Source organism: Poecilia latipinna, unplaced genomic scaffold, assembly GCF_001443285.1.
Source record: "Poecilia latipinna isolate Pla-1442-1.1 unplaced genomic scaffold, P_latipinna-1.0 Scaffold144, whole genome shotgun sequence".
NCBI lineage: Eukaryota > Metazoa > Chordata > Actinopteri > Cyprinodontiformes > Poeciliidae > Poecilia > Poecilia latipinna.
In genome coordinates, this window is record NW_015112760.1 from 316,082 (window position 1) to 343,140 (window position 27,059).

Sequence of the window (27,059 nt, forward strand, 5' to 3'; positions counted from 1 at the left end):
TGTGGTTCTGGGTTCTTCTGTGGCCTCCTGACTCACTCTTGGAGTAGTTTTGGTTCTCCTGGGAAGGCTCATGTTTTCTCTCTTTATTCATAACGGCTCGTTCTCACTGTGGTTCTCTGGAGACCCAAAGCCTTGGAAATAATGCTACAACCCTCTCCAGAGAGCTGGACGTATGACCAGTTCTTGACTTTCTTCTACTTCTTGTTGTCAGACGGGTTTGACTGAAATGATTTCTTGGTTCTACGGGTCTGGCACTCATCACACCTGAGCATCTGTAGTGAAACTAAACCCATGTAACGGATAATTCATGATTTAAAACAGGAGTAAACTATATTTTTACAAGGGCATCACCTGCTTGTATAGCTTTTTTTTCATTGATAAATTAAATCACCACATAATAGTCAATTTTATTTGATAATGTTAACTGTGTAAGTTAGAAAAATAATGTTTAAACACTATATCACATAGATTCAATACAGACACACAGTGTTGCTCATATAGTGGACTAAAACTCAGAATTCAGTTTCTAAGGGATATTTTATATTACACAGAACTAATGAAAATGTCCAGTGTAGTCCATTACTGTATAATATTTTACATTTTTGAATGAAATTGCTGAATTAAGTCAACTTCATGTCAACTAACTTATTCAGATGCCTGACCGTTTTCGGGCTAGAACTGCTTTCTGCTGCTCAAATTTATTATTTTTAACTAATACATGAAAATAAAAGTTCTGGCCTCTCGCACACCAAGACACTCAACACGAGTCAGAACCAGAACTATCGTGGACTCACACTCTGGGACTCCGTCGTCCTGGTAGTCCGACACCGAGGCGTCGTCTGAAGGCGCAGAACGTCCCAGACTGGAGCTGCGGTTGTCATCAGAGCCCTCATCGTCCCTGTAGTCAACTGAGCATGTGTGTGAAAAATAAGGCAAAGGACCATGTAGAGTAGAAACATTTTAAAGATGGGATTAACATTTTACTCACATCTTCCTGGGAATTCCTGAGGAAGCCTGAAAACATGAAAGGGGAAAAAAAACATGCAAATCAAAGGCTGGTTTTGTAAATTGTTTGTGCTTTTTATTTTTTTCATTTTTTTTTTTTGTAAAGCACTGCAGAAGCACAACTTCAGAAATTCAGTAAATATTGCTTCCTGTGCTATGCGCCACAAAGCCACAGGCTTTCTGTAACACAGCTGAAGCCTTTTCCCCTGCAGTGCAGACAGCGCAAGCATCCGGCGTCAGCGAGCAGAGTTCATGCAAGAGTTTCACTTTTTGTGAAACTCATGCGTTGTTCCTGGAGAATGTACATTAAAGCAAAAGCAAGATTCAAAAATCAGATTAAAAACAGGGATCGTCGCATGAGATCTTTAGCAAAAGTAAATAAGAAAGGGGGGGTTTGATGTTGGAGTCATTAGATTAAACGAGTTCTTTCTAATGCAGACTGTATTCAAAGCAATTGCTGCCCGAGTCACAATTTTCTTTCTGCATTAAGAGCAAATGTTCAGTAATGGAGCTGTGAAGTTACATCGTCACACTTCAGCAGCCCGGCGTCTGCGCCTCCAGTATTGGATAATTTCAGGATGTATAAGCCTACCTTGTATGGACGACCAGGAAGTTATTCAGCAGGACCTTCCGCGTCTCTGCTGCGCTTTCACTCAGGCTCTCATCCTCAAGGATCTCCGTCACAAACAACTCGCAGTCTGCGGAGCACAGAAACATTAGAAGAAGTGTGTAAGTTAGATATAAAGGAGGGCCAAAGGCTCGGCAAAACTTGCTGCAAAGCACGTTTGGGTATTTGCCGATTTTACATAGAACAACAACATTTGAAAATTGGTGTTACAGACGGAGATCATCCAGGAAATGATGGACAGGGAGATTGTCTCATGAAAACTAACTGGATGTCAGACAAATTCTGGGGTTTATATCTGCTTATTTCCAACCCCAAAAACCGCAACCCACGACTCATTAAATCTGCAAGCGACTTTAGAAAAAAACAAGCCCAAAACTGCTTATCATAACTGGACTTGGCGACAGAAACTAAAAATAGTTCCTGTTTGTCCAGCAACAAAATGCGCTTCTCCCTCTTCCCCCCGGTATTTATGTTTCTGTCGCTGCTGATAACTGTCGTATAGAAACGGCGGTCGCTCCCCAAGACGCGCAGAGGAAATAAAATTAAATCACAAAAGAAAACAGTATCGCAAAGTGATTTCTATAAGCAACTATAGTCTGACTACTGGATTTGAAATAGCAATACGTTGGATTACTACTGAAAAAAGTGGTCCGACATCAGTAACGCGTTGCTGACGTCACTGCACTTAGGCTAATTTCCCCCACCCACATTTCAAAATAGGAAAAACAAGAAAATATGTCAAAAACTGTACATATGTGTTGTTCTTCATGAATCAAGAAATTGCTACAAGAAAAAAAAAACAACTTGCCTAAACTTGCTAGTATCTAGAGCCAGAGCAATTATTATAAAAAATGTAAACAACGTGAAACAGTGACAAATGGTGACAAACGATGCCCAACGTGAACCCCAGTTTATCTTTCCACAGTGGGAAGATTGGCTTCTCCAAGTCTCCACTTATTTAAGGATTTTGAGCACATCGTTACCTGAAGTGACAATATCAGCTGTGCTTAGCTACTTTTTATGTTGCTTAAATAGGGAAGAAAACCGGAACCAGTTTCTTTCTCTGTTGTATTAAAACCAGCTTCGACCTGGAAGGTTGTGCCACAAATACACAGAAGACTCTTCTTTATGATGATGAAGTCAAACAAGTCGGTCCAGATCCTTTATCGGATTCAATTTTTTTCCACCCCATATTACACAAATAAACTAACGCATGCAAATGTCCCCCCAAGAGCGCTGCGCCTGCTAGCTTGGCACCACATGCAAATGTGGTGAATGCCGACTTGATGGGAAGCGTTTACTGTTGTGTCACGGCTGAAATGGAGAGGTGAACTTGATGGTAAAACTTTTGATACAAAGTCTGCTTCTGGTGAGGAAAAGGCTTCCGTCAAAGAAGTCGCTCCCAAATTCAATTAACTCTCTTTGAATAAAACCTAAAAAAAAAAAAATTCAAGTTGTTTTTGTTGAAATAATTCTACCTCATCACATTGTACTCTTCGACGATTAGCTTTAAACACAAACAAGGTAGGTGACAGAATATATTTTAACAGGAAATGAAGACATTACCATCCAAGAGTCTCCGGATCTCGACAGGGATTGTACCCATCCTTGGTTTTGCCCAATGCGATGCAAAACTAGTTGAATCAACACTCCTCTTCTGTCTTTCAAATCCTTGACGACTTTACCCCAAAAAGCTGCCTGGCTTCATCTAACCTCTGACATGCTGCTACAGCTCCCCCGAGGAACAACAGCCTGGTACTGGCAGAAAGACTCAAACTATCAACTGGCACATCAGCTAACCACCTGAGTCCTCCTGCATTGAAACTAGACTTCCGTGCATGCATCTAGATTTGCACATGGGGAGGAGCAGGTGCACAGACTTCCTCTGCATTTTGGTTCCCCAGTAGAGACGTATGAAGGTCTGATTCATAGTGAGAAAAAATTTCTACGTTACAGCGCCATGAAAATCTTGCCTGCTGTTTGTGATTGCTTAAGAGTAAGCATAAATATGTACAACAATATGTACATGTCTGTATACCTGAGTGGAACTCAAAATGTTAAATTGTCTTTTAAAGACTAAATACTCAAACCAGATTTCCTGGTGGAGGTTCTGAGTTACTGCAGAAATTAAAAGTATTTTCATATTTTCTACCATTGAACCCCTTCGAAACATGATTTTCTGGAAACAAATTACAACAGGAAAAAAATACCTAATTAGTGACTACAGTTCTTTAGCAGGACATCTACCTGAAACATACAGCCACAGATATGACCAATGGGTTAGATTAATGGACATTCATGTGCTAGAATTAGAGCTGTACAATCTATCAAATTGCATTGGCCCAAGACATTTTTTTGCCAAAAGAGATTTTGACAACAACAAAAAACACTCCTTTTTTATTGCATAAAGCTTATTTAGGTAAAAAATAAAATCACTTTTGGCAAAAAATGATTCAGGCCATTATTTTAGGAAGGTGACTGCTACACCTTTATTGTCATCTTTAATGGATGACAATAATCACCCTGGAGTTTCAGAATGAGCTTATTGTGAAATGTGGCCCACAAAAAAAAAATAAACAACATATTTTTAAACTAGTAGTCAGGCTCATTTAAATGAATTCAAGTCTCATTTAAAAAGCCTCATAAAGATTCACTACACAGAAAAGGATATATTCCAAGCATTCATTTTTGCTAATTTTGATCAGGAATGTCCAAAGTGCCATTCAGGGGCCATTTGGATTGATTCTGCACAGCCACTAAATGTAATTCAAAAATGCTACAGATTTGGCCTGCCATTGCCCAAAATGAGACAAACCGTACACAGCCACAGTCATACCTTTTAGTGAGGCTGACATATCTGTATTATATTTAATGCACATATGCATGCCTTGTGTTGTTTTAGTTTTACTACCTCCAAGTCATAGTCATTAAAATTAACAAAAGGTAAACACCTTAAAATATATCACCCTGTGTGTAATTAATCAATAAGACAAAATGCATTTACTGACATAAATCAACTGTTTAATGGTATTTTAAGTTCTTGAGATGTATTGATACAATCAATTTGAAGTCAAGGTCTCAGCGGGATTGTTTCATATCATCTTACTGACCTTTTCCAAGTAACTTCTTTGACAACGTTAAGTAGTTTTTCAGTTTTCTAATATGTAGGGAATAATTTTAATTACTTTGAACTTTAACCCCATTGACAATTAGCAGCTCCAGTGTAAACGAGTAACGTTTTTTGTTATTTTGGTTAGTCACATCATTAGGAAACACTTTTTACAATCTTGTCACCAGTTAGAAAATAAACAGTAACTTGGCATCATTATACTTACTTTACTTTACTCCAGCTTAATTCGTCACACCTGACCTTGCAGAAGCAGGTAGTATCCGATGATTTGCACTTTTATGCTAATATTAGCTTGGTGGTGGGCGGTTAGCTAGTTAGCTTGGTTTAATTAGCTTGTTTAAGTTAGCTTGTTAACTAATGAAGGCAGACGACGTTCTTCTTTCAAAGCATATTCAGAATGAGTTTAATTGTTTTCATCTCGAGTTAGACTAAAAATATATACTTTGAAAATAGCTTTTTTTTTTTTTTTGCATTTTTATTTCTCATAGAAGAGCCTTAAGGGTCAGATCGGAAGAGAAAGCGGCATTCAAGTACCCCATGATTTTGAACGTTTTGAAATGGTAAAATCAAATTAGATTTTATAAACTTTGAACTTGGACAGTAAGAGCCTTAAATAGAAAGAATGAGTTTTGTTTGTTTGTTTGTTTGTTTGTTTGTTTGTTCCGCTACATTACTTGAGTCTTCCTTGTTCATTTCTTAATCGTTTGTCTTGCCGTGTTAGTGATTTTGTTTGATCAAAGCAGGACTTTCTTGTAAACGAGGTCTTGATCCTTAATAAGACAACTTATATAAATAAAGGTTAAAAAAATCAACTATTTACAATAACAATAAAAATGCACATTAATTACATTACAATGTCCGTTTACTGGGTTTAACAAGATGCTGCATTCAAGTACGCAAGTTCTCAAAAGTTATGAAATCGTGAAACACCGCATCATGTGCAATTACTGTTACAACCATAAACAATAAAGATCATTTTTATAATAATAATTTTTATATCATAACAATCCTTATTATGTCCTTGGCTACAACACCTGCTATTTATATTATTATAATTACCAACAAAGGACATTTAAAGTCCTGCACTCTGTATCACTTTTTAAACATCTCGGAAATAATTTAGGTTATCCTTTTTAAAATAGCCTTTTAAACAAATTAATTTTGCATTGATAACTGACAATAAATTACATGATCAGAACCAACAAAAACGTACAGATGTTGAATAATTTTAGAGGTCACCTGTCATTTGTGCTAGTTATTTAAATTCCTTAAGTTAACACTTAAAACAATGCTGTATGCATTTTGTTTGGAAAATGTTACAAGATACTTAAAGAGTTGGAAAACAACTCTACTAAAATGTTGTCCATTCAGTAGTGCTTTGCTAGATTTAAATTACTTGGGGAAGTTATTAAAAATACTATTAGATTTACATGTGTTTTGAATACAGTAAATTGTTTGCTTAAAGAAACAGCAGTATGCTGTATCCAAAATTTCAACATGTTTTCTAATAAGGATTAAATAGAGTTATAGAATATGGAGCTGGCCCACGTTAAATATGAGAAATAAATATCAGGACGATGTTTACATGTTAGTAGGCTGTGTAATAATCCGTGATTTATGATGCAGCTGTTGTAAATATTGCACAGTTAAAGGTTATCTTTTAAGCAAACACAATATCTTTTCTGAATGGATTTAATTAATCCTGACTCCTGCTGCTTAAATTTTGCACATCCTCAGATTCAGCGGAAATAAAACTGACAGGGACGTATCAGACGACACACAAATGCACCGCCACCAAAGTGGTTCGTCACTGCACTCGACAGGGTGTGGATTAATAGCTACGATTACTACTGGAGGGTGAACTCCAATTAATTGAACCAGGCTGGGTTTTTAAACACACAATTGACCCTTGCAGGGGAGGCAGTGGTCGTGGAAGCAGTACATAACAGCAGAACCGGTGGCCTTGGCTATTGTTTTATTGATCGTGTATTCCTGAAACACAGGAAAGAAAGCATTCAAGTAAATAAGTCTCAATCCTTCTCTGCTGACGTTGGCAGTGTGTATCAATCACTGATAGATGCGTGTAGCAAAAAGGTGATCACTTAAATAATAGTCAATGCCTTGCAAATGTAAACATACAGTCTTTAAGCCTGTTCGTTTTGGGGTGGGGTTTGACATCACAACCTCAAACCTTAATTGGGGTTTTGTGTGATAGACAGATACAATGTAGCCTGTAGTTATGATTTGAAAAATAAAGTGATTTTATTTATTTATGTATTTCTTACAAACGAAGATATAAAAGTGCCCCATGCATCTGGATTCAGGCCCTCTACAAATCCATTGCAGATTTCCTGGCATCTCCACTACATTTGCACGCAGAGTGATCGTCTTTGCCCACTCTTCTTTGCAAAAGAGCTCAAGCTCAGTGAGATTGGCTGGGAAGCATCTGCTACATCCTAAATCATACGATTGCAGCTCTGTCTACAGGTTTAGTGTTGTTGTTCTGCTGGAGAGTCTGGCTGGTTTTCCTCTTCCCATCAAGCTTCTGTGTTTCACTCCCACAGCATGCTGCCACCACTGCCATGTTTCTGTGTTGCTGTGTTCAGGGTGTTCCACAACATATTTTGTATGGAAGTCCTAAAACTCAATGAATGTCCCATTTAAGAAGAGCATATTTTTCCATGTTATCTGTATGCCCTTTATAATTTATGGCGGTTTCGAGATTTTATGGCCTTCTTTCCACTAGTCTACCTTAAAAGACAGATTCGTGGAGTGTGATACTTAATGCTCGCCCCATCAACACACAACTTATCAAGAACACTGCTTCATAATTAAGATAAAAAATTTTATATTTGACTTATTTTGTAGGGGAGGGGTGGGGGGGTTATTTATGTAGAAGGCTGTCTCATGAAGGCCTCCTTCCTTGTCACTTCCCAACAGGAAGCCAAGGGGTCAGGGTGAGTTTGAATCGCATGTCGGGATTGTCCCCACGCTGACCTGCGCCTGACTGGCCTCCCAGCAAAAAGCCCCTGTGAAGGTAAGAGGAACTGGGGTCCCCTCCCCTGGAAAAGAGGTTCCTTCCCCTTGACAGCTCCACAGAGCCCCAGCCACCTGCCTGCTGGGCTGGCCCCCACATATGAAAAGGGAAGCTCTTTGTAATCCGACGGGGATTACACCACCCAACAATGCGCCGCTGAAAGAGCGACAAAAGCCCTGTATCAAACGCCGCTGAGGGGGAGCACGGCTATGATCTCCCACTACTACCGACACTGATGACTCCTCAGCCACCTCTCATCTCCCCGAGAGGCTCTTCCCCCTCCCACCCCCCAACCCCCCACCCCGAATGCCTCTGTCCTCCTTCTGCCCTCTTCATATCTGGGATCTGGCCTTTTATCAGCGCATTCCTTTTCATTTGCATTGCAGCGTGGGGAGGGATGGCAGGTCTCTCTGATCTGATAGCGCCAGGAGAGACAGAGAGAGAGAGAGAGAGAGAGAGAGAGACAGGAGGATCCTCAGGGCATGAGATGTGCATCCTGTCCTGCAACACACACACACACACACACACACATACACATAGAAAAACACCACGCTGCATTCTCCAGGTAGGCAGGGACCTTTCTGCAGTCTAGAGGGACAAATAAAGCACTCATGCCTCTCTTTAAAGGTCTGTTTGTCTTTATTTTAAAGAAGAAAAAAAACTACAAAGGCAAGCGAGTCTGACATGTGGAAAGCTTCACTTAATTCTGAATGTGACGCATTTAAACATTTATTTAACTGCGTCTGTCATAAGTGTTTTCTTTGCTCAAGGGAATAAAAAGAGGCGTTTCACCAGGTTTTCCTCTGGTGGACCCTCCTCGCTACAGCCGACCTCTGGAAGCAGCTGATTCCACTGGACTTTATTTAGGGGTAGCAGAGGAGAAAGGGACAGGATGTACACCACATTTTAGATTTTTAACTTCCACTTCACAATTTTGCACCGTTTCATGATGGCATATCACAAAAAAAATAATCCCAATAAAATACATAAGTTTCTGTTTGTTAGTTTGTGGCAAACTGAAAAGGGTGAAAAAGATGTTAAGAGAATTAAAAAGTCTTAAAAAAAAAAAACCTCAGATTTCCAAAATAGGAACTTGAACTTCCTTCATTTAGCTCTTAAATTAGCACATCTGTTCATTCCTTGCTTCCTCCGTTGAGTTTTCCATTCAGTCTCTGTGTTATGAATCTCTTCTCTCAGCGAGTCTTGCTCAAGATGGTGGCATGAATATATTCAGGTAATTAATGCCATTTTCTGTAAGAACATCAGAAATGTTAAAAGTGATCAACTGAGAAATGAAAGGGGTGAGAGGAGAAATTAAAAGATCTTAAGAAGTTAAAATTATGCCAAGTATAGAATCCAGTTCATGGCTTAATAAAGCCTGGACAAAATGCAGAAAAGTTCAAGCAAGGTGAACCCTTTGCAGGTCTATAATGTGATAAACTTCAAGATTCTCATTGTTGAAGCTTAAATGTGACCTTATTTTTTAAATAATCAATATGTTACCAAGACACCCAGAGCTAAACTTGCTTTACGAAAACTGTATTTTATTAAGGCATACCAGAGTAAAAGGGGAGGATGTGGATGCTACAATATACAGATTTTTGGTGGTTAAACCTTATAAAACTATGAATAATTTTCCTTTCATTTCACAGTTATGCACTGGAAAACCCAAACGCTCAAGTGTTGTGTATTCTTTGAACATTTAACACGTGGAAAGCTCTTCAAAATAATCCTGACTGGTGAATCTTAAGGTTGACCTTAATTTACTCATTTTTTAAGAAATTATGTTTGCTTTACTCTTGCAGATAAAAAAAAAAAAGAGAGGCAGTTTGCCTTTCGGATATCCTCTAAATCATTGTGTACCCTGACCCACCCACTGCTCAAACATATGTCAGTGTGAAGGAGGGGAGGCTTTTGTTGCAGCAAAGTAAAGGAAAGACAAAAAAAAAAAAAAAACCTAGAATGATAGATGAAGGACACAAAAATCCGAGCCTTCAATCTGCCTCAAATTGACTGACTTGGATTGTTACCACAGCTCAGATCAATGTTAGCCCTGAACGCGTTGAATGGAAAATCATTCGGATTGTATTATGTTAGAATATATGAGCCATTTCAAAATATTAATTCAGCATTATTTGAGGTGTCTGTTAAGGATGGCAGTTAGAGCTCGCGCCGCTTTGACACGACTGAGCGATTACACACCTCTATTACACGTGATGTATGAATGTGTGAGAGGGACCTATTTTTCATGACCAAGACATTGTCCCTGGAGGGAGGTGAGAATACGGCTCTCCCACCACCCCCGAACAACTGGCCGGCTGCAACCCGAGAACAGAGAGAGGGGAAGAAAAAGGGGAAGCGCAGCACTATTGGTATTGGTGGAAACTGCGAAGACGTGTCTGCATTTTGCTCGCCGCTCCCCCTGTCCAGTTAATTGGAATACAAAGCAGAGCAGGGTCGATGGGAGAGCGGCGGTGGCGAAGATGAAGAGGAGGAGGAGGAGGAGGAGGCATAGCCGCTGTCTGTCTCCAGCAACCTTCACTGCTCGCTGGAAATTGACTGTGGAAGCAGCAAGCGAGACCGACACACTGTCACTGGTAAAATGAACTGTCACCTTGCATTTCTCAACCTCCTGGCAGCGTCGAATTGGCCGCTTTGAACCATGCGACGTGACACTGATTGAGTTCTGGTTTCCCCCTCCTGGGCTCCAAAAGGAAGCAGGCCGCTTTAATACCAAGCGCGCCAGGCTCTCCGCACAGAGAATCCCTTCAAAACGCTCACTCCTTCCTTCACCACCCCTCATTATTTCATTGTGCTGCTTCGTTACTCTGCTTCTCAACTAGTCTTGTTGTTATTTATTAATTTTTTTTGTTGTTGTTTTCCCTACTGTGTGCAGTCATAGAAGTCTGACAGGGACGCAGAGGAGGAAAACTATTAGGGGTAGCCATTTGGATCCTGGAGGCAATCCCAGGGAGTATTAAGACGTTAACCCTGGCCAAGTCAGTTGTCTCTCTCAGTTACCGTGCTGATGGAGTGGGGAAAGGATCCGGTCGCAAGGGGAGATCCAGGAGACAGGAGCTTTGGGTCAGCTGCCGCTTCCAGGTCCAATCGAGCCTGACTCGAATGGGGGATGGTTGTCAGGAGCCTCCTTGGCTGGGCTTTAAGGAGGCTCGGCGCCAAAACAAAGGACAAAAAAACAGAAAGTGTGCCATCTCTACCCACACCGGATTCAGGAAGACTCACCAATATCTGTGGAAAAAGTCAAATAAATATGTTTAATTAATGTTTTTTGTTTTTTTCCTCAGTGAACAAATATTGAACGTTGTGACTTTCACATTAATTGCAAAAATATTCATATCCCTTCTCACATGTTGCAGTAGCATGGTGTGGTGTTTTATTGGGATTTTATGTGACGAACCCGCACAAATTCATCTGAAATCTTAAGAATTTTTATAGTTTTAGAAGTTTTGGTGAAAACAAATATTAAAAATGTCTTGTTCATTTGAATTCAGCCCACCTGAGTTGAGACTTTGTCTGCAAATTAATTACAGTCTTTTATATCTTCCAGCTTTGTACACATCTATAGACGCCAGAAGTCCTCCAGGATTTTAATGGGGAATTTTTATATTAGATTTAGATAAACCTCCATCCTAGCCTCCAGTTTTTGTGTGCAGCTCCTCCAGAGTTACCGTAACTCCCTCGGGTTACGTCTGGAACAAATTCATTCCTTGCCCAGTTTAATTTTAATTTTTTCTTTTTATTTAATAGTTCCCCAGGCATGTTTTTCTAGAGTTTCATACTCTTTCTATTTTCAGATTATGGATTGAACAGTGCTCTCTGACATGTTGTTTTATTGTTTTATAACAGAATCCTGGTTTCATCTTCTGGGCTTCCCAGAACAGCTGGTGAATGATACTTAAGTGGTTTCTGAAGGAAGGTTGTGGTACTGAACTTTATTTAGGGATCTCAGGCAAAAGGGGTCTGAGTACATAATTTTATTTAAATACCTTCTTTTTTGGCAAATACCATTAAAAACCATAGTTTTCCTTCTTCACAGATATGTGTTACTTTGCATTGCTCTGTCTCACAAACTCTCCAACAATGCATAGAAGTTTGAACTTGTAATGTGACAAAATGAGAAAAAGTTTTTTCGAGAGCGAATACTTTGGCAAGATTTATTGTTCCCAAAAAATGTTTGCTCCTTGGGTAAAAGAGCATTTGGAGGATAAGACTTTATTTTATAAAGCTGTATGTAGGAAACTCACAGATTTAAACTGATAAATTTGAGATGAAAATACCAGGGAGAAATGTCCGTCCACACTTGATTAAAGCAAGCAAGAGATTTCATGAATACGGAAAGAAGCTCTTTATTTCTTACGTCCTGAGTTGACGTCATCAGACGTCTTCATCCAATCAACAACCTGGAAATCAAAGATATTCCATGTAATCTAACAAAGAAAATCATTACATTTTGAGATCAAAGACATTTAGAAAGCTAAAAAAAAAAGATTTCAATTAGATTCTATCATTCCAATTGTTTTTAACCGGATTACTAGATTACTTATTCCCGCCTCTTATTCCTGATGTTCAGCATGTGCTTTTTTTTCTTTCTAATTTGCTAATTTAATTAAATAATTTAGAATGGCTATCAACTAAACAAATTGAAATTCTGAAACGACACGAAGTCCAACTCCGCCCTGACTTCATCGCATTTGACTTCGGAAGGACAAATGGTTTTGATCTAAAAATCTCATGTTTGATACCTGCCACTAAAAAATAAATAAATAAAATCACCTCTGTGTGAGCCCCCCTGTTATGCCATGAATACTGGATCCAGTTTCCTTTGAAGCCTCAGGGACCCCGCGGAGTGACGTGCGACAGAGGAACTGGTAGAAATCCGAGGAAGTGAGTCTGGCAATAGACTTGTAAAAGAGCCTACAAAACAACTGCAAGCAGCATGGGGTACAAACTGCACCAGGCTGACCTCAAAGTGCAGAGGAGGGAAGAGAGGGTGCTGGGGGGGGGGTCATGTGAGTGGATAAAGATGTGCAGGGCATCTATAGACAGACGCTGGTTTTTATTATCGCCCCGTTCACTCAGGTGTTTGTGGTTTTGTTTGTGGGCGTACGCCGGGGGGAGGATGATTTCTCTTTTCTCTTCCCGTCCTCTGCTTCTCTCCTTGTCCTACATCCTCCATCAGAAAGCAAGGAGGCCCGGCGCTGATGGGAAGGTGAAAAACATCCTCCTCCTCCTCCTCCTCTCTCCCGGCTGAACATCTGTCTCCTCGGTGTTGGCTGCACCACCGATTCTGACACCTCCAGATGGAGAGCCTGCTGGGAGCGCTGAGGTATTACCTCCAGAGATGGCAGGGATCACACCCCTGGAAAGAAGTCCCACACTTGCTTTCTGCAGCGACTCCTTCTTCTTTTTTGTTGTTGTTGGATCTGTCACGGCTCTCCATATCCATTGTCACTCCCCCGCTACCCCGGCCCTGCCCCTCTGCCTTTGTGGCTCATCTGATGAGCAGGCTTTTGGGCCTTGTTAAGAAATGCATGACATCAAATGTCTGAGCCCTTCTTCTAATTTACAGTAATGGGTCGTGTGGTATTTCAACTGTAAATTCTATTCAAGGAACTGAATTAATTTTTAATACAGTTGTGAAAGAACTGCAGGCTCATGCAGATGTATTTCGAACGACCGCTGATTCCCATTTCCTAAATGCATGTTTTCTAGACGCCTTAAAAAGATTAAAGCTCACACAGTCTTGATCATGGCCCAAGAAAGGAAAAAAAAAAAAAGAGAAGAAAGAGCCCGTACAGTTTATTAGTGCAAATATCAGAAGCAATACCTGTGAAAATCCAGAGCGTAAAAGCCAGGGAGTTTGCTTCGCCAGAGCCCCTCTGCCGTCTTGACAGATTGACTCTGCATTCATTTGTGCCTGAACTCTGAGTGAACCTCGGCGTTGGAGAAGAAGGGCATCAACAGGCCAGAGCTGTTGGGGCAGAAACTGTGTGTGCAAACCCATCACCCAGAGCAAATATTGAAACTGCGCCTCCCTTTACAATGAGAGGAAACGAGGTGGTCAGGTTCTGGAAGCCACAATAGCCACTGTTTCCATTTAAAATGGGTGTTTAATTTATTTTATTTTAAAATAACATTTCATTCAAATTCGGTCAGACAGAAATAGATCCGTGGTAAGAAGTGACCGAGTTGAATTTGGGTAACAAATCAAGAGTGAGACCCGACTTCCTGGAGTTTGTTGTCATGTTTAAAGCCCCTGGAGGTATTTTGAGGTGAAAAGGTCACTCAAGAACCACCCCATGTGTTGTGAGAGATTCCTCTTGTCACATTATGCAAGCTGACATTGTTGCAGTCGAATAAATTCAAAATCTACACAACAAATTAGAGATGTGCCAATCAGGCTTTTGCTGGCCATTACAGATTTCTGGTTTCCTGTCAAAAGAAAGCAGAAATCTGATTTTTTTTAATTTATTTATTTTTAAATTATTTCTCTTTTTAAAGCCTATGAACACATAACAGAGAAAAAAAAAGTTCAACAGGTACTTTGATAGAGGTACAGTAGAAAATTAAGGAATTACAATACAAGCAAGTTTTTAATGGGTATGTTCCTAACCTTTATCTGATATTTACTGATTTCCACAAGTGCATGCTGTTCGTTGGAAGTTGCAGGAGTTCTGAGATTCGACGTGTTTAATAAAAAGTGTAAAAAAAAAACAAAACAAACAAAAACAATCTGATCTTGTTAGCATTCGACCTGCAGATCACATGTCAGAGACAATCAGGAAAACATCCTCAGATTGATGCATCTCTACAAAAATCTGTCCAATCGGGGAAAAAAAGCACCAAACTAGACTAAATATGAAGACATAGTCAGCTTTTACAAGCACAAAAACTGCAATGTTAGTCTTTAATATTTCATAGTCTTTATTAAGCTAAATCATCTGAACAAGTGTTGGAAAATACCCTGTAAATAAATAGTGCAAAACAATGACACTGAGATCAGTGATACAACACAAAGCACAGCTTGAGCTCATTATGGAGAGGTAAAAAATAAAAAATAAATCCATGAAAATATTTTTAAGAAGCACCCAGTTCAGAGGAAAAGCAGCAGTCAGTCATACCCTGTAAAGATTCACAAGTCCACAAGCACTTTGAGTATTTATTTCCCACGGTATGGTGAAACCCAACCGCTTTTTTTTTGCTTTTTTTTTAAAGTCCTATCACAGTTCACAGTTTCTCCCCTTTAGTATTTGTGGACGCGGTTTCAGAGAGTTTCTCCGGTGGAGTGCTGCTGGCCAGGACGCAGCCGAGCTTCTCTCGCTTCTTCTGCTTCATCCTGCGGTTCTGGAACCAGATCTTCACTTGCGTCTCATTGAGCTCCAGGCTGGCCGCCACCTCCACCCGCCGCGCCCGCGTCAGGTACTTGTTGAAGTGGAACTCCTTCTCCAGCTCCGTCAGCTGCTTGGTGGTGAAGTTGGTGCGGATCGCATTGGGCTGGCCCGGAACCCCGAACTCCGACAGAACAGCTGTGGGGAGAGAAGAGGGGGAGCGAAAGGCGGTGGATTGATGGATGGAGAGAAACATGGAAGTCATGGAGCTGAAGAAGCATGAAGGGGGTGAAGATGTGAGTGGAAAACGTGAGAGTTAATCGCGCTGCTTTGGGCTGTATAAGCACCAGCGACAAGAACCACCGACCTGTTTTAGGGGGGTTCCTCTTCACTTTCATCCAGTCGAAAGTTTTAGAAGTTTCCTCCTGGTCTTTCTCCTGGCACTGGGGTGGTAGCCTCCTGTAAACACTCTCTGAGTACTCCTGCTGCCGCTGGTCCGGATACTGCACGTATTGGCCCGGGCCGCAGCCGTTCCCGGGGTAAGGAGCCACGCTCGTTCCGAGAGGAGATACCTGCGTGTGCGCGAAGCTCCTGTCCTGGTCGGGACCGAGGCCGAACTGGTGGTGTCCGTACTCCAGAGATGAGCCGTACACGGGGTTTCCTGCTGCTGAAAACTGCAGATCCAGACTGGTGTGCTGCTGCTGGTGGTGCAGCGGGACGCTCGGAGCCTGGTGAGGCACCAAACACCCGTCCGGTGCGTAACTATCACTTGTTGCGCAAGAGTTGGACGCTGCGTACCCGGGGTTTAAATTGGAGTATCCGGCTTTTGTGCTAAAAACATTTGCTCCGCGGCTGCATACCGGATAGTCTAAGTAGGAGTTCATCCTGGAACCTGGGCCTGGTGGATTTGTTTCAGACCTGACTTGGAGCGAGCCGTCATTAATGGTCGCACCCTGTGTCCTGACCTTAGGTAGGATGTCAAAGCTGTAAGAAAAACAAAAAGGGGAAAAAAAAAAAAAAAAAAAAACTACCTTCCACCCTCATATCACCTTCCTGACCACGCCACGTGACCAGCCAAACACCAATGGCAAAAGAGCCACAGCACTCCGTCAAGTCTTTAGGCTCGTCCATCAAAGGGCCCCATTTACAAGACAAACGCTTCAATCAAAGTGGCTCATCTATCTGATAACAACACAAACATCAGGACACATGTGCACCAAAGAGGAGCGTCAACAGAAAAAAGGGGAAATAATCACAACAGGAATCATGATGAAAAAAAAGAAGAAGAAGAAGAAGAATATTACCACATCTCCAGAGATTTAAAAAAAAAAGACGGGGTATAATCAATTTAGACAATAACAGTACTTTTACTACAAATAACAATCTTATTAATAATAGTTAAAATAAATCTGAAAAAAATAAGATTAAATACAACACTAATAATAAATAAATAAATAAATAAATAAATAAATAAATAAATAAATAAATAAGCAAATAAATATAATGTAATATAATTTGGTCGCACTGTAAATGTGGTACCTGATGGTTTGTTTCACATATTATTATTATTATTATTATTATTATTATTATTATTATTTGTTTTGTTTTTTGTTTTTTGTTTTTTGCTCTCTTCATTTCAGTTGCTTTTTTTTCTGAGCTTCGGGATCCCAATCTACATGTTTGTGTTTGTCAGACTTGCAGGACGGAGCCTGAATGAGGTACCGTCCCTGAAACAGTCAGCGCAGTGAATTCAGTGATCCATCACGACTCCTTATAAACGCTGACAGCTTGTTTGGTCCATTTTGAGCCATAAAAGAAACAAAGGCCCGTTTAAGAGCCAGAGACGGAGCCCTTTTTCCCTCCCTCCTCTGCTCTGCTTAGGAGTTATAATAATGTGGGGATCTCGCAGAATAGTCCTCCTAAACGGGCCCTTCAGTTAAGCACGAGTTTAGGTGCTCCTTAAGAGAAATTAACTAAAAAGAAACAAAGGATTTGCCATTCAGCATCGCGTTTCTCCTTCTAATTTGTAGACCATGCATAATGGGTTGGAACCTTAACATGATCTGTTTTTAATTGCCTAAATACCAAGTTGTATTTATATGCATCTTGAGCTTTTTGAGATGGACTAACCGAAGCTAAAGGAAGCATGCTTAAAGTATAAATCCGAATATGCTAATTATGAATAAATACTTATTTTTAAAAACCAGTGGATAACTATCAGCGTTGCGTGCAGAAATCTTAGAGATGAGTCAGTTTGGGCGCTTGCATGATTCTGTCCTGAGGTGTGCAGGCCTGCAAGAAGTACGACCCGCCGTGGCCGTCCAGTCCCTGGTTTGAGTCTGCGGTGCTGTCCTGCGTGATGTACTGCGCCTTGTCAAAGTGCGGGTCGTGCGTGAAGCTCGGGGCTGTACATTTGGAGTATCCTACCGGGTAGGCCTGCTGCTGGGGCTGTCTGAGCGGAGGGGAGGGCGGCTGGTAATCAGCACCCAGATGGACATAGCCCAGGCTCGCCAGAGTGGGGCTGCCCGCGGCGGAGGGGGAGGACGGAGGGGAGCAGGAGCTGGTGCTCGTCGCGGTGAGGCCCTGCACTCTCTGGTCCTTCTTCTGCTTCATCCTCCGGTTCTGAAACCAGATCTTGATTTGCCTCTCGTTCAGGTTGAGGAGGCTGGCCATCTCCACCCGCCGCGGCCTGCACAGGTAGCGGCTGAAGTGAAACTCCTTCTCCAGCTCCACCAGTTGCGCGCTCGTGTACGCGGTGCGCGTGCGCTTGGAGACCTGGCTCGAGCAGGGAGACTTCTCGGCGCAATCTGCGGAGCCAAAGAGATGTCCTGTCAACAGCAGCAGTACGGGTTTATGTGCTAAGGTTCAATGTGGTCCTTCATTTCAGAGGAGGCCACAGCAGGTTAGCAACTGTCTCCTGTGTCTGTGACCGCTGTGTTTGAACAAGGACGGAAAAGTGGAAGTACCGTCCTAACGTAGTGAAACAGAGGCGCTCCCTTCTATGAGAGGCACCGGCACTTGAAAAACAAGCTCTGAATGTTTTATTTGAGCATGTGAAATAAAATGTAACCAATAATAATAATAAAAAAACCAGAAACACTAATTCTGAATATTGGAGTTTGATATGGGCAGGAAGGCTCACCATCCAGGGCGCCACTGCTTCACAGGGTGGCTTGAAGGAAAGGGGTTATCTTTCAGATGAGCGACAAATAAATAATTATTTTTATTTGACAGCTTGAAATAAAAAAAAATAGGTTCTAACAGTGGTGTTTTGCTTTCTTTTCAGATGCACCTTCATTTTTTTTTTTTTTTTAGATGCTTGTCAATCGTGAGTGAACACTGCCTGTGTGGTGCACATTATATTTAAAAAAAATGCTGGCAGGCTTATTAATGACAGTGAACGCTGGCATCTGATTGAAAGATCACTAAAGGGTACAAAACGGTCAGAACTGGATTAATTAATGTTGAAAAGATGAAATTTAAAACATTGGCATGTTTGGAACCTTTATTTGTGAAATCTCAGCTTTTCAAATCCTTTTTTTATTATTTTAGAATTAGGAACCATTTAGACAACACTGGAGACAACATCAAAAAACCCAATATGTCTGCATGGCTATACAGAGTCCTGACTTGACTCTGATAGAGAATCTATGAAGGAAAGCTCAAAGTTAGGGTGATGGAGTGGAGGCATTTTAGCCTGAACATCTTGGTGTAATGATAAATCATCAAAGGTAAAATGCAAATATCAAAAACTAAGAAAAAAATATTTCTTTATTGATTGATGAAAGGGGAAGAAATCGTTTCTGACATGCCATTTTTAGTGCAAATAGTAAAAGATCATTTTTTTGTATACTGCAAGAAAAGGACTTGGAATGAAGTTTGTTTTTTTATTTTATTGGTTTACAGGTTGTCAAGTTATAACGTGCTTTATATATACATCAAATGAAACAGTTTTGTAACAGAAAGCACTCTTTCATCCTTGCAAAAAAATTCATCCATAGATAATTTTTTTCATATATCTACTTTTGATGTTTATGCAATTGAATTCAAGGTCTGACAACACTGCTTTAAATGTTGTACCATGAAGATATCTAGGAATAAAAGTTTTGTTTGCACTGTTATTACTAACATCCTAATAAAAAAGAATGTTGTAAACCTAATCAGAACTTCCTGCTGGCTCGGAGAAGCAGCTGCTTAGTTTGCTTTTTACTTAGGCCGGCTCAGTTCTTGCAAAGATTCAGCAAGGTCTCATTGTGCCACTCTATTTCATCTTTTCCACAAATAAGGCTTAATAAGACTAAAGCAAAGAACTTCACCAGAGGATTAGGGGGATGATCCCTTAATGAGATACAATGTTGTGTCGTTTTGTGGAATTTAAAGTCTATGTGGGCCTTTTCATTAATTTAGAAGTGCTGACTTAAAGGTTTTAGAGACTGAAGCCACTATATTTTTTTTGTAGCTGTTTCATGTTTTTGGCTTTTCTTCATGTGTTAATTCAGTTTTGTCACACAACATTCATCAACATACAAAACATCAAGAGTAACAGCAAAAAAAACGAAATAAATGGTGGTTAATCTGGCTTGGGAATTGTAAAAGCAGAGTGCCATTAACATTTCTTTTGAAGGCCAAAATGGATGCCAGAATTACGTTAAACTATTGAATGAAGGAATGTTTGCTAATTGCTAATTGTGATTATTTTATTATTCTCATTATCAGTGTAGTAGTTGCTGCTTTAGATTTGTTTGGTTTGATGGCTATTACTTTGATGTAATTCTCTCTCATTAACATCAAAACATTCCTCTTAACCTAATGTGTAATGACCTCTTTCTTTATGTGCATCATCACAGCATAATTAATAACCAGCTGACCACCTAAACCTTAAAAAACAAAACACAAAAGTACCTCTATAGCTTGTTGAGAAGATACTAAATGGGCACGAATGCTTTTAAGCTAATTTAACAGTAATAACACTAGCTGTTAAGATGTAAAAAATAAAATTGATGGAACAATTTGGATCATTTTTGTTTGGCTACTTCATGTAAAATGCTTTTGAGCAGAAACTATGCAAACCTGACATCTAAAAGACACTTTTTAAAATAAATTAGGTTGAATTGCAACTATTTTTGATTATTTTTGCTCATCTGTTTTGCCTTTGGGTGTTATAAAAAGCTTCTTTGTGACTAAGGCACAGTAAAGTGTTTGTAAAAGTAATGTACATATAATTGTGTCGTTCATTTTACTATAGTAATCAAGGTGTTCCACATATTAACATGTAAAATGTATATCTTAGTCAAACATAGTTTGTACCTGTAATGAGCAATAATAGTTACATTTCATCAGCTACTTTTGCTGTTGCAAACAGAAATGATTTAATTAGAGTTTAACTGACGATGGTTCAGTTTTAGCTGCACTTATTTCTCATATTGGAAAAAACAGTAAAACTGTTTGGATTATGAATAAATATATTGATTTAAGAAGCAATAATAATTGTCATGAGACCTGTGATTGAGAAGATTTGTTATGAAACTTTTAACTGAATTAGCAACAGTGCTAATTAGCATGCTAACGTCAAATTTGCTAGCAAACTTAGCTTTCAAATCCTGAGGCAGTCATTGCAAGTGAATAGCAAATTTTAGTTGTGGTTATCATCAAAGACTAATGCTATTTTGTTAGAAAAGATGTTAATCTTTTTTGTCAAGCATTAACTTGTTTAGTGACAGTGCTATTTTGCGTCAAAGTGACTAGCAAATGCAGCTTCTTATTGCTAATGAGCGTTCATTTAGCATGCTAATAATCTGAGTTTCTAAGTCGCTGCTCATAATTTGATAGATCTATTTGAAGCTGCTAGAAAAAATGTTCATGTACCACCTTTTTAGAGTAGATTTGAAAAAGTTTGCATCCAGCTCTAACTAGTTTAGGAATAATGCTATATTGCAAGCCATAGTCAAGCTTGCAAGCAAAATACCGTACACTGCTGGTATCGAGAAGGAATGTCTTATTTGTGGCTTATCAGAGCAAAGGTTGAAAATTGGAAGTCAACTTAATTTGTTGAGAAACATTTTAAAAAAGTATTCAAATAAAACTTAATTCCTCTCTAACATAAATCTAAATCAAATGTATGCTAATGTCGACAGATCCTAATTAAAATGTGGATTTGTCACTGAAGACATTTTTCCAAAAATAAATTAACCACCATTTTAATCATTCCAATGAAGTAATTAAAAATTCCATTTTATAGTGTAAATGAGAAAAGGCCTTTTTAAGCCAATTGATGTCTGTGTTTTGTATCATACCGACCTGCAACCCCCCTGTGGGGATTCTGATTGGAGGGTCTCGACTCTTTCATCCAGGAGAAAACCATTTTGCTCATTGCAAACTTATTGGGGCTTTGCGATTTGGACCTCCGTGGAAGCTCCTCTGCATGCTGGTGGGTCGGGGGTTGACGGGAGCCCCCAAAGCCAGACGCACCAGCCACAGACTCGCTGAAGAATCCGTGAGGGTGGCTGCAACTGTGGCGGTGGATGTTGCTCTGCATTTCCATGAAATGTGCACCGCGGCCCCCTTTGACCTTCTGGTGCACTGCTGGCAGCCAAATGTCACATGGCAGGTTTCCAGAGAGCCGAAGGCTTCAGGCCTGAGAGGATCCAGGAGGGAGAAGAAAAGAAAGACTGAATCAGGGAGGAGATTAAATGATCCATCTTATCAACTCAATAGTGAGCTGACATGAATGGCAAGCAGGGCTGCGAGACAAAACGAGGACTTTGGTTGAGAAACACACAAAAATAAATAAAATAATAATAAGTAAAAAAAATAAAAAAAAACGTCAAATCCTTCGGTTTGCCTTTATGCATTTTAGTTTAATATTTTTTTAGACTATGGGTAAAATAATATTTAAATCGCTGGAAAGAAATAACGACGTCTGTTTTTCTGAATGCGTGTCTATCTGTTATTATACAAAAATAAAAACTTTAAAAAGGCAACCAAAAAAAAAAAAGAATTGCATAACATTTCTATAGAAAATCAATTTAAAAATTAACGAGGCTTTATTGTGTTCTCCGCGGTGTTTCCTTGGCATTACATTAGGCCTTAAAAATAACAGCCTTTGTTCTGTTAAAGGATAGCTCTGTTTGCAAAGGAGGGGGAAATTAAATGTTATATCACAATCTGCTGAAAAACTCATCCATCAAATGCAAAATTATACAAATGTCTATACTGTGCTGCAGAAGCTGCACGGTTTGTGCCCCGAACTGAGATAAAAATCCATCTTTTTCTGCAGCGTCCCAAAGAGAAAGAGAGAGAGAAAAAAAATAAATTAAATTCGCCCTTCTTCCGAAATTAAACAAAACCAAATTATTTTTGAGCAAGAGGAGAGGAAAATGCAGTGAGTGAGCGAGAGAGAATAAGTCTGGAGGCATGCAGCTTTATGAACTCTGGTTGAACCGCGGCTGGAGTCAGGCTCGTAAATCATAAAGACACATAACCCCGGCACAACAGCTCGGCTGCCTTACCTTCAGCGCTCATTCCGGCGCGGGAAACAAAAACCACGCAGGACTCCTCACACCTTTAGGAACGAGTAAAAAAAAAAAAAAAAGAAAGAAAGAAAGAAAGAAAGAAAAAAAACAGTAAAATAAAATAACTCCCCCCCAACAGGTCAGAATAAACCCCGAGCAGAGAAAGAGGTGCAGGTGGATGAGGGGTGAAGAGCAGCAGAGTGGACACGGGGTTTTTCTTTCTGCAGCTCAGACCGCCCTGCGCGCGCTGTTAATCTGCACACTACGTGGGTGTGTGAGTGTGTGTGTGTGTGTGTGTGTATGCGCGCGCGTGGGGGAAAAAAAAAGCCCTTTCTGCTGATCATGCAAGCTCGGTTTCATGTATGGGAATAGCTCTGCGATAAGATCATGAAAAGGGATTTTGTATTAGAAATATAATAATTTGACATGAATAAAAATTGTATTTTTTAAAAAAAAGAGGAGACGGAACATCTCAGATACTTTTTTTCATCACCATTACCTTCTGAAATAAACTACTTGTAAGGCATTTTAGTCGAATTTTATGTCTGAATTTATTAATTTATTAATTTATTAATTTATTAATTTATTTATTTATAATCAATAGTTCCTACGTGTACGGCCTCCCGCTTAGGGCCGAAGAAGAAAGACACGCTCTCCATAACGAGCCCTTCTCCCCATCCTCTAATTTAAATTAGTGATCAGATGGGCCCATTTCAGAGCACTAAAGTGGAGACAGAGCAGAGGCGGCCGGCGCAGCGGCGTCCATTAAAAAGACTCCGTGCAGAAAGAAGTTGATACTGTAATGTTGCTGCTGATTTGGCTTTCCACGGTGACAGTCGGGCTGCTGCTGCTGCTGCAGCGGATCGATCGGCGCTGCTTTGATCCTCTCTTCTTTCCTTTCCTTTTTTCTTCTTCTTCTTTTTTTGTTCCGTGGTTTTAATTGGATCCTTAAGGTAATATTTAACCAGGTATAGTGTTAATTAATGCAAATTGGTGCCTTTGATCTCCGAAGCGAAATTGATCAAACAGAACAGCAATCTGACACAACAACCATCAGAATATGATATCTTCTCCAAACAGACTTTTATTGTGGAAGGTAAAATTTTTTTGCAAAATATGCCACAACTGAACGCTTACTGTTAAGGGTGAATAAGAATTGAGATTGTACAAATAAACCTACTATTTATACAAATAGCATGGTGATTTAATCGATTGCATTGTGCGTCATGTTTCCAGTTTATTCTGTGGGGTTTTTTTTTTTTTTTTAATGACGTTCAATAGAAAGCGAACACAGTGTCGATCCAATAAACGCTCTTGTTTCGTGACACGAACGCAAAGTTCAATTGATCGCTTTTGGTTTAACCCTGAAACATTAAAACTCCCCCAAATAAAATCAAAATGAAACGTGTTTGCCTAAAATGTATGCTGAATGCACAGCGGGAAACATGTGTTCGCAGCCAGACTGGTCAATAATCCATACGTCTTGCTGATGGCCTATAAAAGCTGCCATAAAAACAGAAAGAAAATCAGCAATGAGTGCGCTGTTTAGAAAATAAACCGCCTGCTGATGTATGGGAGGACGCGGAGGCTGTTGGGGGGGGGGGGGGGGGGGCGGCGGGGAAGATGGGCTGTTCTGATTCTGTATAAATACCCAGTCAACATGTGTGTATGCGGGCCCCATCTGGGTCTGGATGGGCAGCTACTGAATGCGCCTTGGCTCACAATGAGCGGCTGGCACTGGACTCATTAAGCTGTGCATGTTTTAGCAATGTGGGTCACGCTTATTGCCCAAAAAATGTCCGGTGTCAAACCTATCGAGTCAGTTCACATGAAGCCATCAAGTTTCCACGGACAATCCCAGTTTTCAACCATTTCATGTTCATGTGGGACCCACAAATGAAAGTTGTCTTCCTATTAGTACGAGCAGAGGTGGTTCAAGCTATGGGGCCCAAAGCAGAATCTAAAGTGTCTATGTAACACTTTAGATTCTGCCAATTTATTAGCAAGTCAAAAGGATTACTATAAATATTGCAATAAACGATGGAGAAAATGCCCTTTCTCTGACTTATATTTACAGTGTGATTCCAGCCACAGGCAGCACCACCAGGAGGTCGCGGGGGTCAATGGCTACCCCTAGAAATTAACTGCCCCTCCCCCCAAGCCGGAGAAAATAACAGAGGAAGTGCAAGAAGTTTTAACATTTATCTTTTTACAAAAATACATGTTAAAGTCGCAGTAAAACCCCTGCTAATTCTGCTGTGGCTTTCAGTTTTGATGTTCTGTGAGACGGCCCCCGTCTGGCGACCCGATGAAGACGTAGACTCCCCTGACTCCAGCAGAGAAGCAAAAGTTAGAAATGATGTCATCAAATTTACTTGTTATCGCGACTGTCTGAATCTATGAAGGCTTTGCTACTGATTGAGCTGTCAGTGCTTCAAACCCTGAATACTTTTAGAATGTGAAGTTTTGGAATCTGTGTTCACACTTGAGGACTGGTCTCCTACTAGACACCAAGCAGAAGCTTAGCTCACGTATGCCTTAGGCCGGCTCTGGACAAACACACACACACACACACACACACACACACGCACACACACACACACACACTCAAAGCTGAGCAGACTATAGTTATCAGTCAGCGTTCCTGAGCTCGTCACCTCACTATCTGACGTTTGATGGACACGGCCACTTTCCAGCAGCCTCCATCCAGTCTGCAGGGCCCGCTGACAAATGCAGCTCTCCGCAGCCTCTGCCGCTGTCAGTTAGCTGCAGAGGAGCCACGTGTTTGCAGGCACAGACGATTCATTGCTCTGAATTAATCCAGGGACAGTTGAATCAACAGTGGCAGCAACTCGATTTCCCACCGACAACACGAGCAAGGTAATAAATAAACTAATGCACTGATAAACATGCAACACAGAGATCCACTTTCGGAGCCTTTTAAGAGCGGCAAATAAACAGATTTACAACATTTCCAAGTTAGACAGTAACTCCTACAAGAATATTTGTAGCAAAAGAGATTGTGCACTAAATGGCATTGCCAACCAGTTCCTAATTGTCTGTAAAAATTTCAGCGTGGAAAATGGTGATTTAAATTAAACAATCAAATAATTGTTTTATTTAATTTGTTTAATTTCATTTAACTGTACGCTAGATTGTAATTTACTTTCCAAATGAGTTAGAAAACACTTTTGCAAACCTACTTCTGTTTTGCAGTCTTCCTCTTTCCTCTCGTCATCTTCCTCTCCTCTGGACAGATTCTCCTTCCAGCCGACTGACTGGGGTTGTAGCCGTTTGGTCGAGCGCCTCTTCGCATTTTACCCAGCAAACAGCAACTCCTCCTCGGCCACAGACAGAAAGGACGTGACAAATGATGTGCTGAACAATGACCACATTCAAGGCTCGCCCTGCAACTCTCCCAGATGTCATATTCACTAACAATGTGGCGCAAGAAAAGGAAAGAGAGGAAAAGGGGAGGGGAAAAGTGGGGGGAAAAACTCCACTGATGGCCTACAGCTTAGTATAAACTCAAGCAGAAATGTTGGAAAGTTTGTAGCTTCTTGTTAGGTTCCTTTATTCTTCTTCAGCTGAAGTTGAGGCGTCGGCGCCTGCATGCTCCCCAAGATGGGAATTTGCGACTCTGTTCATGTTTACACAAATTCGGATCTACAGGGTGAATACAGGTGACAATGTCATTCGTCTCTGCTGACAAAAACCTGAAAAAAGTAAATCGTGTAACAAAGCATGAACATTTCATCAAATCCAAATTGCTCTTGTGACTGTTAATTAAGCACTAATAAACTGAATAATGCCTACAATAGAGCTTTATAAATGTGTGTTAATATGTCGGAGTTTTTCCTTTCACAGGGAAATTTCCCTGTGACACTATAAGGCATCCTGTCCCACTCTTCTTTTGTCCAAGCTGCCAGGAAAAAGACAAAAAAGAAAAAGTTAATTAATAACTTAGTAAATAAAAAATAATAATAATATTGGTTTAAAATTGGTAAATCAATTTATTAATAGCTGTAAAGCTATAAAATAAAAATAAATTAGGTCAGACATGTTAGATAAGAGTTCATAAAGGATCTGGTTATATATAACACTATTAATTTTAGATACATATTAGAAAAGGGCCTAACTTATAGTCTGTTGATAAAATTATATGTTATTATAATTTTCAATATATAATTTTAGATTAACAGTCTTAAACATAAGCATATGAATAAGACTAGCACACTCAATCCTCTCTCATTAATATTAATTAGGCTTTAATAAAGGGCCTAATATGTTGCTAAAATGGTTTTTACTCACCAATAAAGTTTCAAATAAAAATAACATTAGGTTAGAAATTTTCATATAGATTCATTACAGGGGAATATTTTAAAATCATGTTATTAAT

General features: G+C 40.1%; 3 protein-coding genes across 5 annotated transcripts in view; all 3 read right to left on the minus strand.

Moving 5' to 3' along the window:
- skap1 (src kinase associated phosphoprotein 1) overlaps positions 1-3,458 on the minus strand; it is a 42,294-nt gene extending 38,836 nt beyond the window's left edge. The window contains exons 1-4 of one of the 2 annotated variants that reach the window (XM_015029106.1): positions 3,200-3,458; positions 1,598-1,703; positions 989-1,014; positions 795-908 (exon numbers count right to left, since the gene is read on the minus strand). In XM_015029106.1, the coding sequence (XP_014884592.1) occupies positions 795-908; positions 989-1,014; positions 1,598-1,703; positions 3,200-3,239 (286 nt within the window). In that variant the 5' untranslated portion in view covers positions 3,240-3,458. The remainder of the gene's footprint in view (positions 1-794; positions 909-988; positions 1,015-1,597; positions 1,704-3,199) is intronic. The other variant, XM_015029107.1, reaches the window with a different exon arrangement.
- An 11,265-nt stretch (positions 3,459-14,723) lies between these two features.
- On the minus strand, positions 14,724-16,739 carry hoxb1b (homeobox B1b). The gene is made up of 2 exons (XM_015029112.1): positions 15,517-16,739; positions 14,724-15,347 (listed from the first exon to the last, which is right to left on the minus strand). The coding sequence occupies exons 1-2, from the start codon at positions 16,031-16,033 to the stop codon at positions 15,049-15,051; spliced, it is 816 nt and encodes a 271-aa protein (XP_014884598.1). The 5' UTR covers positions 16,034-16,739; the 3' UTR covers positions 14,724-15,048.
- Positions 16,740-16,775: 36 nt separating this feature from the next.
- LOC106945429 (homeobox protein Hox-B3a) lies at positions 16,776-26,396 on the minus strand. Of its 2 annotated transcripts, none has more exons than XM_015029114.1 (3): positions 25,864-26,396; positions 21,447-21,783; positions 16,776-17,956 (listed from the first exon to the last, which is right to left on the minus strand). In XM_015029114.1, the coding sequence occupies exons 2-3, from the start codon at positions 21,688-21,690 to the stop codon at positions 17,388-17,390; spliced, it is 813 nt and encodes a 270-aa protein (XP_014884600.1). In that variant the 5' UTR covers positions 21,691-21,783; positions 25,864-26,396; the 3' UTR covers positions 16,776-17,387. The 2 variants fall into 2 exon arrangements, with proteins under 2 accessions (XP_014884600.1, XP_014884599.1); XM_015029113.1 differs by having other exon boundaries at positions 22,658-26,396.
- Positions 26,397-27,059: the final 663 nt, after the last annotated feature.